A 24,643-nucleotide genomic window follows, 5' to 3' on the forward strand; every position below is an offset into this window, starting at 1 on the left:
TTAAAAATAAACATTTTTATTGAAGTAAATACATATTCTAGACCACATATGTAATTAAATCCCTAGAAGAAAAGTATTATCACACAACTGTGATTACACAAATACCACTATTCAGTCTAAAGAACCCAAAAGTATAAAAAGAACACGAAAACAACAATACATCCAGCTGCTGCTTTCACATACATTGACTTGGTGTTTAGATAAGTTGCATCCTTCTTGTATTTCTGCGTCAACATCGAAAGATTTTGAGTTTTAGTGTCCAATTCTGCAAAGCGAAAATATTACTTATTCAATGAAAAAAAGTCAAATACCAGATAACACTGTTCCTCTCTGTAGAACATCATCAATATTTTGAACCATAATTCGTTGGACATCTTGCAACTGATTGTTAATAGTGTTTAAATTACGACGTGATCTTGAATCGGTAAAAACTTTCTTCGCTTTTTGGATGTAGGTGTCGAATTCAATAAACGTATATGGTCTAGTGACTGTGTTCACTTTTTTTCCATATTGTGCATGAAACTCCTGAGCTATATCCTCTAAATACGAGTACGCCAAGCGTTTTGAATAATTTTTTTCGCATAGCACTAAATAACAAACGTCGTACTCAATCAAGTAACTAAAAAAAACGGGATAATAGGTACATCATTTTTGTTTTATTTTAAATATACTGAAACAAGTATGGTCCAGTTTCTATCGTACATCTAGGAGGTGATTGGGGGCCTAATTTTCGAAATAACATTTTCGCTTGATTCTGGTAGTCTAAAATGCTATGACCAAACTGGAAAATCCGACCTGTGGTAAGAGAAAATCGCTTTTAATGTATGTTTTACCTGTTCATCTTCTTGCATTGTTGCCGCTAACGGGAGGCCATCAGCCACACGAGCTATCATAGTCATCAGAACCATTGTGAATTATCAAATCACAAATTTAATAAAACTAAAGTAATTGCTTTTATTGGGTTTGATGATAATTTAGGTTATTTGGTTATTTACACGTCACATTTCAAACGTCAAGTGTGACAGCATAGAACCCTACTCTACCGATAGAACGAAAACGTACTATGGCGCGTAAATGCCTCATTTCAATTTGCTTCTGGTCAAAAAACAGGAATTTTTTTGTTTATGACTATTATGAGACATTATTCATGATAAAACGTAAAATAATGTTTAACGTCTGCAAAAATATTTTACAATTATTAAAGATTATATATTTTACCAGCTAAATTTTACTTTTAAAAAATATTCCCGCGAGGTAATATGACGTGAAACGACGTCTTTAATTATATTACTCCTAGTATTATATTCATTATATTTATACATAGCAACTTACATAAAACTTCGAGCTTGACTAATTTTAAATGCAACCCAAAATCCACATTCATCTTTTGACACTTATTTAAATTTTTCTAAAAAAATCAAAAAATTCAGGGTAACGAAAAGCTGTTTTGGTTTTTAATGCTCTTATACTCTCTTTTTTATGCTTTGCTCTGTTATTTGCTCTTATACGTTAGTGCGCTTTTTCTCTCTTATTTGCTCTTATGCTCTTTCTCTTTTACTTATTAGAACATGTGCACATGTTTTAAAGCTCGCGCTCTTATGCGCCCGCCATTTTTTGACATTTATTTAAATTTGGATTAGAGAAAAATTGCTGACTCTGGGGTTCGAACCTTGGACCTACCCGTCGGAAAGCAGACCCTACACCACCATGCCACCGACATTTTCTCTGCTCAAAAATTTTTGGAAAATTTATTTCTCGCGTTTCTACAACTTTTTTTTTCTTTCTTGATTGTAGAAAAATATGATTTGTGAAACAAAATTCAGAAACGTTTTATCCTTTTTTTGTTCCAAAACTAGTTCTACAAAATAAGCAATTTAAAATAGTCAACATTTTAGACCCATAATTATAAAACATAAAATGTAATCGGTGTATTAAAGTTCTTGCAGTAGTTTTACTTGTAGTAGGTATCATTTAATTGCTGGTATTTGAACAAGTGGAAAAGATAATTAAAATAAATAATAAATTTTCAATATTGCGCTGCATTTACTCGTTTACTAGTTTTTAACAATTCAACACACTTCCATCAAAAATTATGATTATTTTCCTGAAAATTTTCATATTTGTTATCCCTCTTACCAGCTCCCAGATAAACAATGCTTGCAAAAACTTCGAAAGCTACTTCAATATCTATTTTAGCTCGGATTGTTTTTACATACCTGATAACCATTTAAGCGCCGTAAGTAATGCAATTTTTGTAACCACTGGGTACCCGGTTAGACCTTTTAGCCTGAAATAATAAAACATCATGTAGGCGTATTCGAACACCACAAAGTTACGACCGAAGATGGTTACATTTTGGGCCTTTTTCGGATTCCTCGAATTAATCCAAAAGGCGTAATTCTTTTACAACACGGTTTTGTACAAGATGCCACGTGCTGGGTGTCTCAATATAATAAATCGATAGCCTTCTGGTTCTGGAACGCCGGTTATGATGTTTGGATGACCAACAGTCGAGGCACTTTTTATTCGAAAAAACATATTAATCTAACATCCAGTGATGAAGAATTTTGGAATTTTACGTTTCACGAAATCGGATATTATGATTTAGATGCTGTTATAAAACATATTAAATTGGCAACAAATCGCTCCAAGCTAATTATTTTGGCAAATTCAATGGGTTTTACTTCTAGTCTAGTCTATGCCTCTATGAAATGTGAACAAGCCGCCGAAAACGTACAAATTTTGATTGGTTTGGCCCCGGTTTGGAGCCTGAAATATACAAAAAGTTTGCATAAATGGATCACTTTCCCCTATGTCCATTTCATACTTGTATGAAATATCTTGGTCTTAGACTCTGTTTTAGCTTTGAATGAAATTTATTATTTCAGAAAAGTGGGTTAAATCGCGTAATTAATTGGTACAGTTTTCCAGAACACGATGAATGGATGCTGTGGTCAATAAGACTGTTTAACAAAATTTTCCCTTTTAAAAAATTATATGTTTACCTTGAATCTCTATTTTATGGCTGGAGCAAAGATGAATTAGATCCTGTAAGTAAGATTTACTCCAATTTCTAATTTGTTAACTCGTTATATTAAGAGTTTTATCAATATGGTGATTGACCATTTTGGAGCTCCAAGTTCTTTGAAAAATTATGAACACATTTATCAAATTAGCAACTATGGAGAAGTCCGTATGTTTGATTATGGAAATACTAACAATTTGGTTACTTATGGATCGGAAACGCCTCCACCATATGCGTTAGAAAACGTTTCAGTGCCTATTCTTTTAATTTATGGCACAAATGATTATTTAACTCAAGCTGGTGTACGCATTTATAGTCATATGTCTAGTCAGATGTCATATGGTTTCTGATTTATTCTGTTTTAGGATATAGATGCCTTATATCAGAAACTCCCTGAAAAGGTTAAAGTTTATGAACATCAAATGGCAATTGACGGATTTTCTCATACAGATTTTTACTATGGCAAGCACAGATATGAAATGTTGTACAAAAAACTAATTGAATTTCTTGATACATTAGTATAATCATTTAAAAATGCAAAATAACATTATAATGACAATGTTGCAAGTAAAAAGAATTGTCCTTGGATCTACTAACCAATTGTTGTATATTTTTGTTTTATTTTAAAACACCAATGATAATGAAACTATTTAGTATTAAGAAAGTGGAAGAAATAAGTAATTTTTGCAGTAGACACCATTAAACTCTATTTTGGGATGCATTATTTATATTTTTTTAGGTTTGTGATTGTTTTTTGTTTCATATTTCACTCAAAATTTTTGTCATTAATGAAAAAGTATTGACATAAATATAGTTATTTATTCGACGAGTTTTAGTGTAAATCGGACGCTTTATTTGACCGAGTGGATTTTTAAACCACGAGTGTAACGAGTGCTTTATCATCCACGAGGTGGAATAAAGCGATACACTCAAACGAGTTAAATACAACATTTTATTCTTCGAATTAGACTCAAGTCACTCAACAGGGCTAAACTTGCTTTAAATCTATTAAAAATAATTTGACGTTTCGTACTGAGAAATGCCATACAGTTGTCAAAACTTCTATACACGGGAAAAAAAACCGTAAATTTTGACAGTGTCGAAGAATAAAAAAATATATTGACAAAAATAAAAGAGGATGGATTCAAATTCCCAAACACTTTGTTTAAAAGTAACATAAAGTCCAAAGCAATACTTGAGTTTTTAAATATTTAAAAATTTACTGTCGGCTCTTTTCACTAAACAGTAAACCACAATTTTTCACTTTATCTTATTAAATAATTGCATTTTCTTGAAAATTATTCATTTCCTAACGACGACAAACAATAACAATGTTGATAAAGCAGCGACAATTCTCCAATTTATTTATAGAAAGAAGGCTAGATCGTTTCAAAAGAATAATTAAGGATGAAACTAATCCAACAACTTTAGTTGTTAACAGCCCAGTATTCTTAATATTCTTCGCTGCTTACAATAAGATGAAGCTTCCTTTATTGATTTTTGCAAACATCGCAGTATGTTGTAAGTAGTTAGTAATCAAACTCAATAATTATTTTTGAAAACATTTCCATTCCAGGTGCAATTCCTGCTACCAATATTAGTTTACAAACATCCATCTTTAAAGCATTGTTTCTGAAGTTAGTCAAGGAGAAATGTTATCCAAACGCTACAGACGCAGGATTTCAACAATTTATAGTAACAAATATTATATTAATTTAAAAAATACTCAGTTTCTTATTTTAGAATCTGTCGGATAATGCGACAGAATGTTTGAAAGTAAAGGCAGAGCAAGCACCAATTTTAATTACTCCTCTCCAGGAATTCAAAGATAATGTGCAAGTTTGTGTGGAAGAGCTCGTCACGCAACTGGAAGAGTGTCTTCCAGAAGAGTTGAAAGACTGGCCACATGCGAATATAGAAATAGTTTACAGCGTGACTGATTTCTTTTACGAAAACAAGGACCAACTTCTTTGTTAGTAATAAATTTACTCAAAGCAAAATTTCTAGTCGAAATTTTAGCTACCAAATTTCGCAAATTTACGGAACATTGCATGGAAAACTTGGATAATACAGAGACTAGAGTGGAAATTGCCAAATGTTTAACAAGTGATCCATTAGAGACTACAGACACGAAGACTCTTTGCCGGTTGGTTATTTAAAATTTTATTTAATTTAAATTTTATTAAAAAAATTAAAACTTATTACAGCGGACTGGATTTAATGGAAAAATGTTGTTTGGAGCAACTGGGGAAAAGATGTCCCGCTGATGCAAGCATTAAAAAACTGGAAATTAAGTTTTTTGCAGCAATGAAAGAAACATGTGCTGAATATACAACCACTGAAAGTACCACTGATAATCTCTTGACGTTGTACCCTCGTTTAACCCCACCTAACATAAACCCTGAACTGATGTAACCCATTTTTTAACTCTTAGAAAATAATTCTTTTAAAAGTAGATATATTCACAGCCTATAACCACTGTAATCACAAAATAATAAAAAACATATCCCAGAATATTACCTTATTTAAATAGATCATAGATTAAATAAGAATAAAAAACTACACAAACTTTTCCATGTTCCCACAACATTTCTTCCTTTAATCGTTTCACCAACAAGGATGTCAAAAAGAAGTGTGCAATTATCAAACAAATATGACTTCTTATTTATTTACTGATGTCTGTAGATTTGAAAACCATTTTAATGAAACAAACTCATGTACTCGTAACAGACCGTATCACCCTAAGTAACGGTTTTTTTTTAATTTGGCGTCAAAGCCCATGAAAGTGCGATTGTGAACGATTGCGATTGTGAAGTTATTAATCTGACATTCCGCTCACAACACACTCATATCACCGGCAACTATGAAGCCAAATTGAAATAAACACCCTTTATGTATTTTATTAGGTTGTTACACGCAATATTGCACCACAAACCTCAAATTGTTATGTTAGCGTAAAAAAGGACAATAATTAATGGTATCAATTGTCCTTGAGGCAACATGGTCACGAAAAATTACAATTTTAACGAATTCTTTAAACATATAAATTAAAGTAGACAGTTTTATGTCAATAATAATCTACATAAAAGCTTCTAAGAACATATTGTGTGCTCAACAAATCCGTTTAAATATCATCTAATTATTTTGTCGTTAATTGTTACCATGCATGAATCACATGAAAAATTGTTATTTAAACTAAAACAAGATGTGTAACTAGAGCAGTTACAAGAAAAAGTATCAAACTTAATCCCGTCCTAAATTTTAAAAAAATGTTTCTCCTAGTAATTACAATCTTGAGCCTTTTAGTCTCTTTGCAGATGGCTGCAGTGGTGAACAATGAAAGTAAGTTTTTCATCTTTGAGTATTTTTCCAATGTCCCTCTAGATCTGTTTCAATATATAAATCCCACTCCTGATAACAAGTTACTTCGTGAAGATAAACATTTCTGGTACGATATTGGTAACCACTATTTGGAAAAAAACTTGAAATATGACCAAGAAAGTACGAAACGAGTGGCTAAAAACGTTGTTATTTTAATTGGAGATGGGATGGGGATTAATACCATAACAGCAACACGAATCTACAAGGGCCAAAGAAGTGGAAAAAGTGGTGAAGATCACACACTTGCTTATGATAACTTTCCCAATGTTGCTTTAGTTAAGGTAAAGTTTTAATAGCATTAAATTAACGTTTTTTTTAATAGTTTACTAACCAAAAACGGCTTTTGCATGTGGTTTTCGTAACTTAACATTAACAACTTTTAGACTTATAATGTGGATATGCAAGTGCCAGATTCTGCCGGAACTGCCACTGCTCTCTTTACAGGTATCACTTTATATAAATTTCTGTTTTTCATCTTTTTTTTAATTGTTACTAATTATTTTTATTCGCAGGTGTTAAAACCCGATATGAAGCTGTCGGTGTCGATGTTAATTGTCATAAAACAATTGCAAATCGAACAGTCTTTGAAGCAAGCAAACTCGAAGGTATTATGACTTGGGCCCAACTGTCTAATAAAAGCACTGGAATTATTACAACCACAAGAATTACTCATGCTACTCCCGCCTCAACTTATGCTCACGTTCATTTTCGAGAATGGGAGTGTGATAGTGAAATGCCTCAAGAGTTTAAACCTTTCGTCAAAGATATAGCCAGACAACTTGTTGAAGACGCGCCTGGTAACAACTTCAAGGTTTATATTGTAATTCCAGTTTTATGTTTAAATAATATCTACAAAAATTTCTAAAGGTCATATTAGGAGGAGGTTACCAGCAAATGGGTTACATTTTTGAAGATCTTAGTGATGGTGAATGTGTCAGAAATGATAAGTTGAATCTTACTCAAACGTGGATAGATAACCACAAAGGGCTTAAGGCTTCATTTGTGACAAATAATAAGCAACTTGAAAATGTTGGTGACGTGGATTACCTTCTAGGACTTTTTTACCACGATCATCTCCCATACGAATTACTGCGTAACAAGAGTCCCCAAGGCACCCCCAGCTTGTCTCAAATGACTAAAAAGGGTCTGGATATTTTGAAAAGAAGCAAAAATGGGTATGTCCTGATGGTTGAAGGTGGTCGTATCGATCATGGCCATCACGATAATTACGCAAGACTAGCATTAGAAGAAGCAGCAGAATTTGAAAAAACTGTTTCTCTAATTGTTGAAGAATGCGGACCTGATACTCTGATTCTGGTAACCGCCGACCATTCGCACGCCATGACATTGAACGGTTATAGCCGTCGAGGAAATGACATCTTAGGTAAAAACTTGATTTTTTTTCCTTTTCCCCAAATCACTTTTACAGGATATGGAATCGAGACAGAAGATGACAAACCAGCCCTCACTTTAACCTACGCCAATGGTCCCGGATTTGCTTACCACTATACTCCCAATAATTCGTCGATTTTGGGTCCTTGGCGTGATGTAAGGCAGGATCGAAACCTTCTCAATAACCCCAAATATCAACAAATGGCGACTTTTGAGATGGATGATGAGACACATGGAGGCGAAGATGTTGCTATTTTTGGGATAGGACCTGGGTCCCACCTTGTCCGAGGAGTCTTTGAGCAAAATTATGTAGCACATTTAATCAGTTATGCTGCGTGCATCGGACCTAGATCGAAAATGAATCCGCTATGTGGGAAAAACGTGGAAAGTCAAGGGGAGTTTTCAGTACTCGTTAATTTTTATTTACTGATTTCGATGTTGTTTTTCTTAAAGTATCTCAAGTGATTTTATGAGGAATTGTAAACCAATTTAAATAAAAAGTCAGTTTAAAGTTTTAAGTACAATCTTTCACATTAAGTCAATAGTCTAGACTAGACAATACGCAAAATTAAAATTAAAAGCAATACACATAAAATAACATCAAAAGTTTCTTTTCAGATCTTATATACATATGTTGGTACCTACGTTGGTAGCACTTGCAGAACTTTAGAACAACGTAGGAGAATTACTATTCTTGCTGAATTTAGTGAACTTAATAAGTATAATAAAACATTTAAAAATAATAAAATTTTACGTATAGTGCAAAAGAAAAGAACAATAAATAATAGTAAAAAACCCAAAAGTGGTAAATAAATATTACGATAGAAAGTAGTACAGTAGTACAATATAATCGCATACACTGCAAAAATCAAGTAATACAATTTTTTCAATGTGTAAATTTGTCTTTTTTTGAAAATTAAAAAAAAATTATACTCCCTTTTTGTTCCCATCTTTTCTTTACTCTTAAAAACTGTGCTTTGGTTTAAATTGTATTAGTCTGTTACAGTTCTTATGCTATAGCCCTCTTCCAGTTTGGAATTTTTTCAGTTTCAGTAAATTTTAGCATTTTTACTACTAGCCCTGACATGCTAATACCTAATTAATCCAACAAAAAACCAAAAAAATGCAAAAAGCTTATTATGTAGAATTTTTCAACAGAATAAATACGAAATTCCAGGTTTTTATTGGCAACTATTGTTATATTTTAAATTAAGCAAGAAAACATTATTTTCAATAGGTGTCCCGGATCCATTAATAAATTTTAATGGGTGCATTTGCCTCGATGCACCTCTGTAGTCAGCGCCCATGGATAAACCTGCAAAAACACAAAATTAATAAGGATGAAACATAAATCTTTCAAAAAATTTATTCTTTCAATATTATTCAACAGGTGACTCTTCAATTAAACTAATTTACGTTTAAGTTATTATATTATTATAATAAATACCTTAATTTACTGTCAATGCCACACAAATATTTTATTTATTCCGTTTGTTTCTGTTGCATCACTTAAACTTTACAAGTGAACATTGGACTAGCAAATAGGATTTTTGCTTGTATTTGATTTTAACCACCTGTAAGAGTGGAATAAAGATTAGTTTAAGAACGAAAGTCTTTAACCCATCCCTCGTATACCTATAGTAGTTATAGAAATACCTAATATTTAAATTAGAGCGGGGCTATTTATAACTTCTAATTCGCCCACACGTATTTACGTAAATTGTCATTACCAAAACCCAATTGATTATGATGGGACAAAATGGACCAAACTACACCACACTATCAGCTAATCATACAAATAAAATCTATTACTTTACGTCAATTTATCAGTCGATAGTTAGGTATACACCTACCTACCTAGTCCTCGTAATATTTTAAATAATAGAATACTCGGTGTAAAACCGAGTTGAAGTGGGCCTCAGATTCCAATTGATTTTCTACAACAGCCTTGCTTTCCTCGCAATCGTCCAACGCAGTAGCTCTCATCCGAAACATCGAAATCTCGACATGACTGCAGTGTATTTGCATTTTATCAATTACGCATTGATTCCAGGTATGTTGTGTTGAATCATGCATTAAAAGCATGGCTTATTTTCCGTTTATCAAGATTCGTTCTTTCATAAATTTTAGTTTAACCCTCGAGAGAAAAACTGTCCGATTGTAAAGCCGTGGAAACGCGATGCTGCGTAGCTTGCAGTGAAAAGCCAGGACAAAATTTTCACTGCAATCGTGAGACCAGTCACGTGCATTGTAAATAAATAATGCGGGAAAAACGGTACTTCCGACGCTGTTAATAGACCACTATTCACACGCAAATCATGCGAGATATTTCGATTGGGATACCAGACGTTGGAGTGGCCCCTGTTAAAACACGCACGTGGAAACTGTTTACACGATGACAGCAGCTGGAGATAATACCAACAAGTCTCAGTGGGCTAGGTTTTGATGGACGTTTAGTGACAATTTCACACATGAAATGATTCCGAAGTTTGATTTTAGCCTCAAGAAGAGGGTCATAATGATAGGAGGACTGCATGGGGTGAGTTTTTTTTATGTTAAGATTTATGAGCTATCCGTTTTTAAAGAGAGGTAAAGCAGAAGTAATCTCTTAATTGTTGGAGTTATAGACTTTCTAGGGCTATATAATCTTATGGCAATGTTATACCGTTTCTTGTCTTGCTCTGTTGTATGTTCTATGGGTAGCAGCTGTTCGTGATAAGAAGATAAATAAGTGATCACAGCATAGTTTGAAAGGGTAGGCAACCAGGTTTACATGTTGCGGATTTTCTGATTTATACAGGGCGAGTCATTTGAATAATACATTATCACAAATAACTTAGCTTTTTTGTGTTAGAAAAATTTCGATTATTAAATTTAAATCAAAGTAGTTGTTCATATACCATTAATTAAGTTTGACAGTGTCATCAATTCCACTTTTTTCCCCTTGAATTCAAAATGTACTCAAACGACGAAAAACTGACGTGATCTTGATAAATGGAGAATGTCACAAAAATGCTGTGGCTGAATCTGTGCCGTCAAAAGCACACTGTAGGTCGCCAATTTAAAACTGTCAAAGCTATTACAGATACAACATCTAAATTTCAAACAGAACATCAATTATCGCATAGTGGTATCTGAGAATGTATTTTGGGTTGCGTGACATGGCTCAAATCGTTGCCATTTTTATAAAGGGTTTGAACCAGGGATCAGAGAGAGAAAGATTGGAAACTTGGCGACCCTAAGTTAGTGACCTATTGGATGTAGCGCCATCTTACGTCTCAGGTGTTCATTACAATTTCGGATTTACAAAGAGTGCCATTTTCAATTTTTTTTTAGTTTGTCAGAATCTTTGACCTTGTGATTATTACATAAATATGTTTGTGTTTTTATACTAAAAAATAAGTCACGGCAATTACTGCATTGTCAAATCCTGTTATAATAATAAATTGAATAATAGCGATATCACTTTTTTTCACTTCCCACAGATTCGTCATTGTAAATAAAAATTGTAAGTATTGTGAGCATCATTTACGGATATTCGAAATTTTAGAGCACGGAAATGGCTAGAAACTGTAGATCGGAAAGATTTACTAGAAGTAAATTATACCAAACGAAATTTTCGGGTTTGCAATGATCATTTCGCTCAAGAGCAGTTGGCAGAAAATGGTTAAGATTTGTATTATTACGCGGTTCTATACCAAACATAAGTTATATAAAAAATGTGTAAGATTTTTCACATAGGTTAGTACCTATGAGTACTTTCCATACTTATTGATTTCAGAACCAGGAGAGGAAACAAATATTGAGAAGGCCATTGAAATTGATAATATTATTAATTCTGATACTAATTTCCCACTTATAATTTATAATTATAAGTTGTAATTGAGATGATTAAAAACATAGAACACATTATTAATATTGTCAGTTTATGTAATGAAGATTCGACGAATTTGTTCTTGAAAATGTTTTTAATAATGCGGAACCTGTGGGCTAGCAGATTCCAAAATAAAATTAAAGTTTCAAGTAACAATCAAATATGTATTGAAAAAAAATTTTGTTCATTAATATTAAATAAGTTTGTTTGGACTAAAATGTGTATTTCTCACTAATAAATTCATTATAATAAAAAAATACAATTCAGTAACAAGCAATACAACATTACCCTCTGTGTTTTTGAATTTGGTGCGTTTTTATTTTTTCAACTGGTTTCTGCGCCTCTGGTGAGTCAGGTGTTCATTAGATTTGAATTAGGGGTCGTTTTTTTATACAGGAGGCTTATGGCCGTTTCCGATTTTTTTCTCTCTGATCTGTGGGTATGAACATTACACGTTACAATAACTATGAAATGTATAAATACTGACACTGGTATGAGAAAATTATTCCTATGATTTTTAGGTGTTTGTGGCGTATGGGTTGTTTGAGGCTATTCGGAAAATCATCGAAGAAGAACGACCCGCGACCCAAGGAGATATTATTTATCTGTTGATACATCTTATATTCCACCTATTTCTAATAGGAACCTTAGTAGTGGGTGCTCTTTGGGTAAAATACAAGTTCCATCAGGTATTGATCTTTTTTTTTTAATTTACTGTTTCAGGGCAATGCTTTACTTCTTTTACCTTGGTTAGTAGTGAGTTGTCCTGTTTTTGCAGTTCTCTCCTATTTCATCATAATATATTCCACTTTGAGTTACGTTTCTCAGTTGTTATTCAATGTATTTTTCATAAGTAAGTACAATCAAAAATATTAAAACATTTTAAATAATACGTTGCTTTTCAGGTGTGAGTTGGTATTTATGGTTTAGCGTATGTCAGTATTTTCGACAATGTAAAAACTCAAGTCACAGAATAGAAAATAATTATAAACTATTAAGTGTTCATTAATGCCTTAAGAAGGAATCATTTTTAGATATTTCTAACCACAAATTAGACGTGCCTATACAGACTGTGATCACAGACAATACGTATTAAATAAAATATAAGTAGTTTTAGTAACATAGATTTATGCAATACACCTACTTTAAACTGATGTTTCGTTTATTCAATAAAATCAGTTTTGATGTGTTAATCCGTTTTTTATTCCACCTTATATTTAAATGCTTTTTTTAAATATTCTAAAAAAAAACTGGCCAAAACTTAGCGTTCCCAATAATGTAAAATTATTTGATTTTTCTAAGCTCGTAAAGCTGGTTGTCTATTGGCACAGATTAATGGAGTCCCTCTTCTTCTTATTCTATGGTAACCTCTAATTTGTACTACTGGTAAATTGGTATGTGAAAAATGAGAATTGAGTAATAATCAACAAATTAATGTAAAATGTCTATCACTACTGCGCCAAAAATAATTCAAGTGCCCAAAAGTTCTATAAAGTAAGCCTTTTATCTGTTTATACCTACTTACTTTCCTTTATTTCCAATTTGTTTATCCTTAGATGCATTCATGTCTTGTCTTTTTGGAACGAGTACTTCCCAAATGACCCAGAAACGTACAATTTAAGGATTACGGCTACCGGTTTGGTTATAATTCCAATCACTTTGAAGGAAAAATGTGTTAAGTTCGTTGATTTCAGATTCTGTCGTTTTTAGCGGTGCATGTTGTTTCCGAGAAACTCAGTGATTCTCGTTTTTTCGATGCAACTGGAATTTTCTTAATGTGTGGTTACATCGTGATGGTAGCATGGGTTAGCAATGAATTGTATAATGGTTTAAAAATTGTAAGTTTTTTCTGTAACGGAAGTTTGGAATAATGTAATTTTTAACGTGATTGGAGGCCGATCCGAAGCGGTACACCACGTGGATTATAGTAAAGGTGTTTGAAATTTTTTTGATAGTAGCTTCATGTGTCTATGGTATTTTTGATGGTATTTTGCCGATAATGCTCGTCTACAGTGTTGTTGTCCTGAGTAAGTAAAAAAATGGAAAACAAAGTGGGTTATTCAAGAAACATGAAACAATAATAATAGAATAATGTCGAAAAAAGGACACCATTCACACATTTCATTTTGTTGGCTTTTTAATCGTCTAAACCAAGAACTGTTTTCTTTCTTTAATAACACTTCCAACTACCTAAGAAAAGACGATTGTTCACAATGTTTTCGTTTGTAACAGAATTAAAAAAGTTTGCCTTTGCAGTGTTTGATAGTTTTTCTACTTTTATCGTCATCAAATTATGGCAAAAGCAATTGCATCAACATGGAACTTGTCTTAATATTAAAAGAAACAAGACACAGAGCATATCCTTGAGGGTATAGTAGTTGAGTGTACCTATATACTCCAGATTAACTAAATGTACGAAGTGGAAATTCTAAAAATTATTGTTTATAATTATGTTTGTACTAATGATTCTTATGTTATAATCTATGGTTATTGTCAACCTAACTAAATAAAAACCTTTTTGACACCTTTTTGTCATTTATCCTTGTCAGAATGGTACGTCTGATTGAATACAAAATATTGTTATTTACGGTTTCTGTTACATCTTTGGTAAGAGAGAAAACTTAATGGGACTTTAAAAGGTAAAAAGTAAACTTGCAGACAATTTGTTCTTTAGTAATTTCAATTGGAGGTGTTGAGATCTTCGTGGATGTAAAAAGTCTTTCTTCAAAGGATGAAGCTTCTTCTTTTAAAACACATAAACTAGTATCTTTCACAATTCTGTTCACTGCAAATATTTTAATTTTTGTCAATATGGCATACATGTCATTTCATGCTTTACGTGTAAGTGTTGAATTACTTGACCATAAGAAATTTTAAACGGGTTTTTAGGGAGAGAGGTACAACTGGTATGTTAGTTGCCATTACTTTTTATACATTGTATGTGAATTAGCGTCAGCTTTAGTCGTTTTTACCGAATTTAACGCATTTAACTATCCAATAGGAATTGCAAGTTTAGTTGCTGTACAGTTTGGTAATTTTAAATTAATTTACAATAATTGTTGTTATTTCTCTTCTCTGGTCATTTTAGTGTTGTTGTTTACAATCACCTGTTTTGCTGAGTTGATTTTTGACAGAGTTGAGCAACTAATTATCGAGGGAACTGATAGTTTACTACATAAAAGGACTGTCGCAACTGTAAGGAGACGTGCCAAAAAGCGTATGCCGTGTGTTAGAATTGATTTGCACAACACAAGTGGTGCAAGTACTTCTCGTTAAGCAAACTGATTAATAAAAATTATTATTAACATAAGTAGAAATTGTGGAATTTTATTAAAGAAACATTTGTTGTGAACGTGCGGCTACTTTAGAATACATTAATTATTTGATGAATTCAGGCAAAAACCACAAAAAAAACGGTAACGTGTTGCAGATTAAAATTTGTAGAAATATAGAACATAAATCCAGACTTCAGCTTTTATTCTGTCTAGTTTTGCTAACTGCAATAATAATTAGTGGGAAATGATGTAAAATCCAATTGGCAACAGAAGAAACATGATTTTATCTCAAACTTACATAGGTACTGATATCTAATGTATGATATTCAGCTACCCACTTTCATACTTTATTAAAAACATTTTCTGAGCTCCAATGAAAAATTTATAACTCTTGATAACAATAACTTTCTGGCGTGATATAAGCCATGAATTGATCTAGACTGTTTTGAGTCGGAAAGCGTAATTCAACAGAAAAAAAACATTAACATCACGGATACGGAGTACCACTCGATCCGGTGTAATTGCTTCGTAGGCCATTATTATGTTTTCTAATGGTATGGATTGCCTTTGTTGGTTATAGGACCAGTAAAATTTTACTGCTGTACGGCGTCGTTGTATTCTAGATTTACCAATCTTTTTGATAGATCTTCATTGCTATGGATCCATTTACATCCCACGTGGTTAATTAGGTTACGCAAATTCTTCTTCAAGTAAATTTATTTCTTTTTCATTTATTTTATCAGCTTTACATATAACTGTTCATAAAATTTATAAACTAACTTATATTCTTCAATCCTTTCTGATATTTTTAGTCTCTTATTATCTAAGATTTCTATTACCTCTGCACCAAGAGATAAACAAACTAGTGGAGGTAGAGCTAACGAAGATAATCCCGATGCACTAATTAATAATTTACTAATTAGATAATCCGATTCCAATGTTATAAAAATATATGTAACTTTCTCTGTATGCATGCATACAAGCGTTTTTGTAGATATTTTTCCATTTATAACATACTAGAGATAATATGTATATATGTAATTTTTTAATTACATTCAAATATTGAAATAACATTTGTAATGGACTTGTCTCCATTTGACCTAAAACAAAAAGCATTTCGTTTAATTTATCTTTAATTTTTTTTAGAAATAGTATTATCAGTTCTCACGAAGGGTGCGGAGCACAAGTCAAAGACGGTTCACGAGTTGGCAAAGGTGAATCTTTTCTCATTTAAACACACGGTATCTGTTTAATATAAGAATATTATATAACAAAAAAATCTTTACCTTTGTTTAGAGTATTTATTACATACTATTGTATACAGTAATGACCACATAAAACAGAATAATTGATTTGTAGTTGTGTGCTGTTCCTCGCAATATTTTTTCCGCTACTTAACAAATATTTTTTAATCTTTTCTGGTGAAGAAATTCCAAAACTGTGAAAATGTAAAATATCTTAAATATGGTTTGTTTATGTAACACACCCAATGTGAGCCATAACAATTGGATGGTCGAAAATTAATTATACCTGATTCATCTTTTCTAATTTTTTTTTGGTAACAAGTCAATAACGACAATTTTCTCATTTTTTATAATATTAGATATTTCAGTATTACTTAAGCCCTTTTTCCTATCAATTTTATTCCTTGTCCATATGAGTTCGGCTTTTTCTCCGAAGGTTATTATATATTATTTAATATAATTATTATTATATTATTATTTATTTATTATAATAATATTAACAATTATTGAAATATTATTTAGGCATGTGTTCTTACGCCCTCCCCCCAATATTCCTGATCGCACAAGCACAATTAATTGAAACATTAGAAGCCGTCATTTATACTTAAGTATTATGTCTGAAAGAGATATAAAAAATTTATATAAATTGGACATACTTTGTGTGTTGATTTGATTATCAGTTAGTAGATTCCTCGCCAGTCATATTATGTTCTCTAGTAATTATAGCTACCGTTCTTCTTAATTTTTTTTAGATAATTATGTTTCAATAGTCTGTATACCTAATCTAGAAAGGTGAATTTTATACAACAAACTCAAGCAAAATGGTTGATTATTGCTTTGAACCTTTAACTAAAAGTTAATTAAATCATTGTCTAATCTTGTTTTTAAAAACTTCAAATTTTAGATGATTATCTCAAGACACTGAGATTTATTTGTTCTGATGTATTTGAACCGAAAATTGTAAAGTTGGCTTTATGGATAGTTTTTGGAATACATTTAGTTGTAAACTTTGTAACAATTCGTGCATTATTACTGTACAACTTGACAGCAAACGAGTTCGTTCACTATGCACCTATGTTCATTGGAAGCTTTTATGTAGGTATATCTTTTGTAAAACCAGAATTGTTTAAAATCGCATGTAAATTTAGGGTCTGTTAGCAATTTTGACCATTTTATTTCGAAGTGAAATCGTTAGAGACGTGAGAAAACAGTTTAAATTTTGGACCATTGATTGTGCTGGAAGGGAAGTTCATTCGCGCATTAAATACGAAATAAGGATTACAAACATATTGTCTGTATTAAATGTTGTTATTACTCTATATGCTTCCTACTGGTATACTCACCCAATTGACGATGATAAAGAAATCTTCTATGCGTTGAGATTTTTCGAAGAGTATTGGCCACGTCAAAAGAGGGTTCTTAGCATCATTTATAGAGCAACTTTTCCATTGTTTGCTTATGTCATGATTGTGCACGCTTATCAAGTCATCTATGCCACCCAACACTTACGATTTCAAGCAATTTTATTTATTAAGTATGTTGTAAATATTGGAGAACAAAAGACAAAAATCTGTGACGAAAAGCTCTTTTATGACACCGATTATCAAAAAATTGTAGCAAAAAGGCTCAAGTTTTGCATAATAAGGCATCAAGAGTTTCTAGCGTAATTTTAACATTTTCGGTAAATATTTTTACTTAAAACTATTTCTAGGTTCCATCGATTGAAATTAAAAGAAATACGTAATTTTATAGTTACGTTTTCGATACTTGGAGGTTTACTGTTATTCAGCTTTGGCCTTCATCTTTTGATAGTAATATAAGTAAATAATTAAACGAAATGCAAAATTTTAATTTTAAAGGGCAAATTTCACTACGAGCATTACGTACGTTTTGGTGTCGGAGCATTTGCTGCTGTCTTCACATTTGGGGCTTTAATTCTAGCCGGGCAGTCAATCGAAGTTCAGGTAGATTCATTGAATAGTATCATCGAATCATTTACTTCAAAATTTGTAGGCTGCTAATGTCGTACATTCATGTAATTCAATCAAATGGTATACATTTAATGAAAAGAATAAGAGAATTTATAGACTTATGCTAATCAATATCATGCAGCCTTGTAAGCTCAAATTTTCAGAAAATCTTTCAGTTAATTACTCGTTAGGAGTTTCTGTATGTATCAAAGTTTTTAAATGTAATATTAACATTTTTTTACAGATCGTTCGTGGAATTTTTTCAATACTTTCAGTTGTAGCTAAAGTTTACTTCGACCTTTAGAACCACATTTTAAAACAAGTGCTAAGAAGTAATCTTCGAATTTAAATTAAAAAATAGTAAATAGCACCATTTTATGTAGCTAAGTCTAAATAATGTTTTTGTTCTTTTTCTTTGATAAACGTTAAAATACATACGAAAAAAAATTCAACAAATACAATCTACGCTGCTTCTGGGTTAGAAATTTAGCGTCATGTGTCTAATGATCTATTTTTAAAATACAATCATTAAACTAAATATTAAAATAATCTAGTAACAGCTGTGATAATGCAATAAATCGTTATAGACACAACAGTATCAAAGTAATTCACAAAAGAACTACATTTCCACAGGTACCAATTTTATAAATAACAAAACCAGGTAAGTTCCTAGATATGTTTTCAGTGATAGAAAAAAAATTCCTTAATTATAACAAAAAATTGTGCAGCAATTAGTATTGATCAACTTTTCTTGACTGGCTTGAACATCAATTCAATATTAATTTAAATTTCTGAACATAATATTCATGTTATATATCTTATTATTCATATATTTTGTTTAATATGTTAGTTGTCTTGTTTTATATTTGAAGTAATTATTGTTTTCATTTTGTTACTCATGCTACGAATTTTTTACTGCAATTTTTTATTAATTATTGTGGAACGTTTAGATTATTTTTTTTTAGAAAATTGAACAGAGGTTTCCAACAATTAATTATACAAATAAATATGTAAAAATTATAAATAAATCAAAATCATATTTCACTAATCCAAATTCATTAGCTTTATTAGAAACTGGTTTTAATTTATGGAAAAATTAACTCCAATTTAGATCGTTTAGGGGATAGAAAAGCGTGTATCATTGACAAATACCATTATGTTTTTTAAATTTTTTTGTCAAATTCTTATTCAATTGCTTGTACCATTGTTTTTTAAATAATTATGTGTTTGGGAAACATAATTTTCATTCATTTCTAGTATAACACACTACGCTCCGTTGCACTCATTATAAAAGTATCAGTGAACACTTTCACCTATGATGATGTTTAAATGGTGAATAATGTGAGACTGTAAAATTAAATTATTTGTCTGAATTAACATAAAACCAATTAATTTTCTTATCAAAAAGTCAATTTTGGCACTCTTGGGGTTTCCAGGCAGGTGCATGTAGTTTCACATTTTGTACCAAATTTTGTAGATGATCAATGAAGTAATGTGATGGTAAAATTATAATTGCATTGCCTTTTTTGCCACATGTTATCAGTGTTTCTTATCAAGAATGTGGTCACTATGCTCACGACCTACTCTCCAGACAAGAGAAATGCTTTTTCTTCAGCAGCTATGAGTATGACATGCGTTGTACTTTCCTCTCGCTCCCACTCACACCTTGCCTCATAAATTAAGAGAAAGACTATCTCCAGACAAATCATCTATAATCACATTACGGGGTATAGAAATGAAAGTGATCCGTGTGTTTCCTTCAGTGCCAATGTTAAGCTCTTAAGGCAAGGTCGACCAAAAAGTGCTAGTGAAACCCAAGTCAAAATGTTAAATCAAAATGTACGTTTCAAAATTTTGTGTTAGTGATTTATTTACACATTTTATATTTTGTAGATTGCAACAGTTTTTGTTTTGCTTACACTGCAAGTGGTGTTAGGAGTCGACCCTCAAGTGTACGAAAATGTGGACGAGACAATTCACTCAGAATCAAATACTAGAGTAGCACGAGATCCCTTTAATCATCCAAAGGATAGATTATACAAACCTCAAACTTTCAATTTTCAAGGAGCAATTCAACAAAATCAAAAAATGTTTCGGTACGCTAAACAACAACGTGTTGACATGCAAAATATTTTGAAAAAGGCCAAATCACAAGTCATCGACCCTGCAGTCTCTTCATCACGAAAACAAGAAAAATACAAGCTTCCGCAGGAAAAAACCAACAGGAGTAACACGACATCTCTCTATTCCATGTGGCAAAAAATCTCGCAATTATCAAGCACGAAAAAACCGGTAACGAGTCGCAAATTGAAACCTAGTAATCATTACGACGACTTTGATAGTAAAATCAAACGACAAGATAGCAACCACCTTGTATACATCAAAAATCAAAGATCTGAGCACGATTTAAACGCTTTGAATGCATTGGTAGGCCAACCTCCTAGTAACCAATTAGAAGGGTTGAAACGGCTCCTTGAATCAACCCAGTCTACGCTAGTCCTGCCTCCAATTAAAGGCCCTTTACCTACACCTGTCATCGAGCATAGTGTTGATATACCAAACCCTCGCACTCACCCAAATGTTGATCAGAATCTCTCCCTTGAAGCACTTCAATCTCAACTGGACGAAAACGCGAAAGCTCAACTAGCCAAAGCCTTAGCTGATGCTCAACAACAAGCTCTTGCCCATGTCGAAGCTCAACATCAGGCCATTGCGAAAGCTCAAGTTGAAGCCCAGAAAAAAGCTCTAGCTCAAATTGCTCTTCATAATCAAGGGATTAAAGCAGAACGACTTCCACAACCTCTACCACTTAAACAACACGTTTCACAGCCATTGCCAATTTCAGTACAACCTCTAGCCGTGCAACTGAAACAACATCAACGAAACGAAACTGCAAAAACTAAGTTAAATTCGCAGAAGATAAATCCGAAGCCTCGTGAAAACCCTAACGACTATCAACAACTCGTTTTAGAGACTCAAAGTCAAAATCAAAAAATTCTTCCTGAAGTTATTCATCAGTTAAAACTTGAAGGTGTTGATGATGTAAGTAATTTGTTAAGAAATAAGAGGGAGCTTGTAGGTAATGACACCGATTTTGATTATGATTATGATCAAGTCCTTGACAATGATAACAGCACTGTAATTTCTAACACAACTCAGCCTGAAGCTTTGCGCCGTTTCCGCAAACGGAAACGAAAACATCACAATCATAGTCCACATTATCATCCAGTTTATCATCCGATTTCTAAACATAAATTTCTTCATCCGGTGCAAGAGAAATCTAAAACAGATTTTTTAGATAGCGTAAACAAAATTTTGCCAATTAACAAAAACCACGAACCGTCCAATTACATTATCATTAATAATTCAAATGATCATTACAATAAGGGGTCTAATGTTTATGCGGGTCACAGTCATGACTCTCATCGTCCTAAATACTCGTATAAAAGGCATCGTGTACGCTCCTATCATAGGCCCAATATCAAAAAATTATTTAAGATACAGAATAAAGTTGCATTAGCATTAACGAAAGTGAACGAGCGTGTATAGTTTTCAATTATAAAATGTAGTTATTAACATAAATGACTGGTAACAATCGCGCAGATTTATCTTAATCTACGACTTTTATTTTTTAAAGCTGTACTTTCTACTTGATGTTTCATGCTTGTTTAATATTGAAAAGAAGAACAACAAAATTGTGTAAATATATGTGTTATTCTTTTTTTTATGAGAAAACGAGTGATGAAATTTGGTTTTGTTTTGTTCATATTTAATGCCATTACATTAGTTTAAACACTAAATCAGCTTTCTTATATCGTTATTAGTAAGTTTAATTTATTTTACCAAAAATGTTAAAAGATGATATTTAATTTTTTTGTTTTTTTGCTTTATTTATGTGAACAAACTGCTAAGGTTTTAAAATCTGTTTTTTCTTTAAATGGAAATTACCAAGTCAAAATTTTGGTGAAAAAATTGGTAGCAGCTTGTCTCCATAGCCACAAATTTTATTTGCTCTTTGTTTTTGTCCCTAGAAATTTTGTTAAAAAATTATGGTTATGTTTTCAAATTGACATGTTGTCAAAATTTTTACTTTTATGAATCTTGTGTGTCTGTTTGCTCTTTGAAAGCGCTATAATTGAATACCTGAGGACTGACATCATTACCTAAGTTCTAAACTTTAGACTTTAGACTCTAAAGACAGAATTAAGTGGTAATAATTTTTATAGAAACACACCGCTAGTAAGTACAATGTTGTAGACAAAAATGAGGTTCTTGCTAAAAAAACTTTAAAGAAAAAGTACGTTTATACAAAAAAAAGTTATTTAGCAAAAGATACAAGTAGGTATTATGATGATTGGCAATAAATTTTGTATAATTTATTGAAATGAGTTCAAAGTTTGTAAATCCTTCTTCAGGTTTAGTTTCAAAATTGTTACTTTTTCAACTCGTTCCTCAAAAACGATGCACAAGACACTAATTTAATTGCGTTCTTTCCGAGGTTCTTTCTCATTCATGTTTACTTTGTATTCTTGACAATTTCTTGCTAAAAATTGAGAATGTTTAGCAAACCTGCATTACAAATTGCGTCTACATTTTAACGGGGCCTTTTTCTAACTTCCTGCTTGCGAACTATTCGTTTCCAAATTTCTAAAAACGGTTAGTGGTACCGAATTTGTTTCTTTTTTGATGTTTCGTCTCTAAATTTTCTTACACGATTTTTTGTGTTGACGTTTAATGACATTGTTTTCAAATTTATTCAAAAAACTGGAACTGCCAAGTTTCTTTATTAAAATTACCATGAATGAATTTACTAGTGGTACAAACGTTAAGACTGTTTTTTAGTTTAGTTTACAGGTTTTAATAAAATTGTCTAAGTTATAACACGCTTCGAACAGTAAATATGATTTAATACACTTTTTTATATCTAGGTTTTTAACTTTGTTGGGCAAGGCATTATAAAATAATAAAACCAATTATATATAATTAATTAATTAATTAATATAATTATATAATTATAAAAATAAAAACAATTCATTTGTAAATTACGTATTTGAATAACAGCCCCAAGATATACATATGTTCAATGTTAAACAAATAAGGAGATGGGGCTTTTAAAAAAATTATTTATCCGGTACACACTTCTAAAGGGTACTGGCTTCAACAATCGTCATCTTCATTTATATACAAGTCACAAAGACAGTCGCGCATGTCACCAAATCAAACAAGCAAATCTTTACCAAACAATACTTTCTGACTCTACCACTTTACCAATAATTCCTCAATTGTTTGAACTTTCTTCCGAACAATGCCGAGATTTCTACAAGTTCAGTTTAAAAATCGACTATATTTTTCAGCATACATATGCCGCACGATACGCTTTCGGCTACAAGATCCGAGACGTCAAAATGGGTAACGAATTCGGACATGAAGAAAAACGAGAAGGAGAGAATGCCAAAGGACACTACCACGTTTTGCTACCTGATGGCCGGATGCAGAAAGTGGAATATTTTGCTGGTCCAAGCGGATATCACGCGAAAGTGACTTACGAAAATCTCGCACATCATTAATTGAGTTCGTTTACTTAACTCGAATCATAAAAGGTAAAAAAATATAGTATCTAATGTAAAATCAAATAAAAAGACTTATCTCAAGATAAGTAGCCTTTCTCTTGTTCAAAACATGATATGTGTCTGGTTTTATTTTATTAAACGTGTGTAGGTACATAAGATGCTATAGTTTGTGGAGAACCAAGTGATATTATTAAGTCTACTCATATTTATTTCAAATATTTCATTTAAATATCGTTTCACGTAAAAATGTTGTGTTAATTAATTTTGTAAAAATTTACTAAGTCCGTCTGTCGTTTGATGATTTAATAGAAAGTAGATTATAATTTGTTGAATGCAATACTCAATTAATCATCTGTAGCGTCTAGGTGTGTTTTTAATTGCTGTTATTTGTTCTATAGGCACACTAATGCAACGGATGGTACAAATGGCTTTAAGCCAATTTATTAAATAGGGATTTGTGCAATAATGTTTAGACTGAGTTAGTTAAACATTGGTTTTAGTTCTAGTATTTATGTTTGTAATTAAGATTGTATGTAATTGACCTTCTTCAAATAAATAAGTAAATTTCAACCAATATTACTTATTACTTTTATTATCAGTAGGAGAAGCTTTTCATTTCCACTCTAGGTAAGTAAGCAGTAATTTTTTTCATAAGGATAATTTCTAAATTTTACGAATTTTTAATATAAAACTACATACTTATTTATTTATTTATTTGAAACAAGATTTTTAAATTGCTAAAAATCCAATTTTAAGCACAAGCGCTCAAAATGTTACTTTTAGGCATCAGTATTCAAAAGAATCAAAAGTCAATTAAAAAAATCCGTGTCCTCTAGCTAACATAAAAATGAAGTAAAAAGTTCTATAAACAGTCCAATTATACATACAAAAAAAAAACAAGTCAAACATAAA

The 24,643-nt window shown here is 31.7% G+C and overlaps 9 protein-coding genes and 1 long non-coding RNA gene across 12 annotated transcripts; 8 read left to right on the forward strand and 2 right to left on the reverse strand.

Moving 5' to 3' along the window:
- LOC123004790 (vesicle-trafficking protein SEC22b-B) lies at window positions 1-1,027 on the reverse strand. The gene is made up of 4 exons (XM_044398224.1): window positions 834-1,027; window positions 672-781; window positions 312-619; window positions 1-265 (listed from the first exon to the last, which is right to left on the reverse strand). Exons 1-4 carry the CDS (start codon window positions 906-908, stop codon window positions 117-119), a joined length of 642 nt encoding a protein of 213 aa, XP_044254159.1. The 5' UTR covers window positions 909-1,027; the 3' UTR covers window positions 1-116.
- LOC123004786 lies at window positions 758-5,541 on the forward strand. Its single transcript, XM_044398221.1, has 6 exons — window positions 758-800; window positions 4,397-4,546; window positions 4,602-4,720; window positions 4,769-4,997; window positions 5,045-5,171; window positions 5,233-5,541. The coding sequence occupies exons 1-6, from the start codon at window positions 773-775 to the stop codon at window positions 5,438-5,440; spliced, it is 861 nt and encodes a 286-aa protein (XP_044254156.1). The 5' UTR covers window positions 758-772; the 3' UTR covers window positions 5,441-5,541.
- LOC123004782 (lipase member J-like) lies at window positions 2,061-3,851 on the forward strand. The gene is made up of 5 exons (XM_044398217.1): window positions 2,061-2,236; window positions 2,287-2,829; window positions 2,889-3,050; window positions 3,100-3,327; window positions 3,391-3,851. Exons 1-5 carry the CDS (start codon window positions 2,093-2,095, stop codon window positions 3,547-3,549), a joined length of 1,236 nt encoding a protein of 411 aa, XP_044254152.1. The 5' UTR covers window positions 2,061-2,092; the 3' UTR covers window positions 3,550-3,851.
- A 564-nt stretch (window positions 5,542-6,105) lies between the features above and the next one.
- Window positions 6,106-8,316, forward strand: LOC123004776 (alkaline phosphatase 4-like). Its single transcript, XM_044398211.1, has 5 exons — window positions 6,106-6,687; window positions 6,790-6,850; window positions 6,919-7,217; window positions 7,274-7,790; window positions 7,836-8,316. Exons 1-5 carry the CDS (start codon window positions 6,295-6,297, stop codon window positions 8,261-8,263), a joined length of 1,698 nt encoding a protein of 565 aa, XP_044254146.1. The 5' UTR covers window positions 6,106-6,294; the 3' UTR covers window positions 8,264-8,316.
- A 441-nt stretch (window positions 8,317-8,757) lies between these two features.
- On the reverse strand, window positions 8,758-10,565 carry LOC123004796. Its single transcript, XR_006412710.1, has 3 exons — window positions 9,434-10,565; window positions 9,246-9,372; window positions 8,758-9,113 (listed from the first exon to the last, which is right to left on the reverse strand). It is a non-coding gene; the product is annotated as an uncharacterized LOC123004796 (long non-coding RNA).
- Window positions 9,608-12,859, forward strand: LOC123004795. Of its 3 annotated transcripts, none has more exons than XM_044398232.1 (5): window positions 9,608-9,851; window positions 9,906-10,337; window positions 12,194-12,340; window positions 12,396-12,525; window positions 12,578-12,859. In XM_044398232.1, exons 2-5 carry the CDS (start codon window positions 10,275-10,277, stop codon window positions 12,679-12,681), a joined length of 444 nt encoding a protein of 147 aa, XP_044254167.1. In that variant the 5' UTR covers window positions 9,608-9,851; window positions 9,906-10,274; the 3' UTR covers window positions 12,682-12,859. The 3 variants fall into 3 exon arrangements, with proteins under 3 accessions (XP_044254167.1, XP_044254166.1, XP_044254168.1); XM_044398231.1 differs by having other exon boundaries at window positions 9,929-10,337; XM_044398233.1 differs by having other exon boundaries at window positions 9,608-10,337.
- Window positions 12,860-13,004: 145 nt separating this feature from the next.
- LOC123004794 lies at window positions 13,005-14,200 on the forward strand. Its single transcript, XM_044398230.1, has 5 exons — window positions 13,005-13,166; window positions 13,229-13,313; window positions 13,367-13,510; window positions 13,567-13,699; window positions 13,929-14,200. Exons 1-5 carry the CDS (start codon window positions 13,114-13,116, stop codon window positions 14,045-14,047), a joined length of 534 nt encoding a protein of 177 aa, XP_044254165.1. The 5' UTR covers window positions 13,005-13,113; the 3' UTR covers window positions 14,048-14,200.
- A 22-nt stretch (window positions 14,201-14,222) lies between these two features.
- LOC123004791 lies at window positions 14,223-15,857 on the forward strand. The gene is given in 3 exon segments (XM_044398225.1): window positions 14,223-14,513; window positions 14,562-14,703; window positions 14,761-15,857. Coding segments are annotated over 3 exon segments (621 nt in total). The 3' UTR covers window positions 14,949-15,857.
- A 1,400-nt stretch (window positions 15,858-17,257) lies between these two features.
- Window positions 17,258-18,465, forward strand: LOC123005187. The gene is made up of 6 exons (XM_044398839.1): window positions 17,258-17,286; window positions 17,375-17,854; window positions 17,903-18,002; window positions 18,051-18,155; window positions 18,205-18,360; window positions 18,406-18,465. The coding sequence occupies exons 1-6, from the start codon at window positions 17,258-17,260 to the stop codon at window positions 18,463-18,465; spliced, it is 930 nt and encodes a 309-aa protein (XP_044254774.1).
- Window positions 18,466-19,325: 860 nt separating this feature from the next.
- Window positions 19,326-24,296, forward strand: LOC123004777. Its single transcript, XM_044398212.1, has 3 exons — window positions 19,326-20,000; window positions 20,055-21,203; window positions 23,516-24,296. The coding sequence occupies exons 1-3, from the start codon at window positions 19,986-19,988 to the stop codon at window positions 23,726-23,728; spliced, it is 1,377 nt and encodes a 458-aa protein (XP_044254147.1). The 5' UTR covers window positions 19,326-19,985; the 3' UTR covers window positions 23,729-24,296.
- Window positions 24,297-24,643: the final 347 nt, after the last annotated feature.

This window comes from Tribolium madens, unplaced genomic scaffold, assembly GCF_015345945.1.
Source record: "Tribolium madens isolate multiple individuals breed KSU strain unplaced genomic scaffold, Tmad_KSU_1.1 Scaffold_20;HRSCAF=117;Tcas5.2_LG4, whole genome shotgun sequence".
Lineage (NCBI taxonomy): Eukaryota > Metazoa > Arthropoda > Insecta > Coleoptera > Tenebrionidae > Tribolium > Tribolium madens.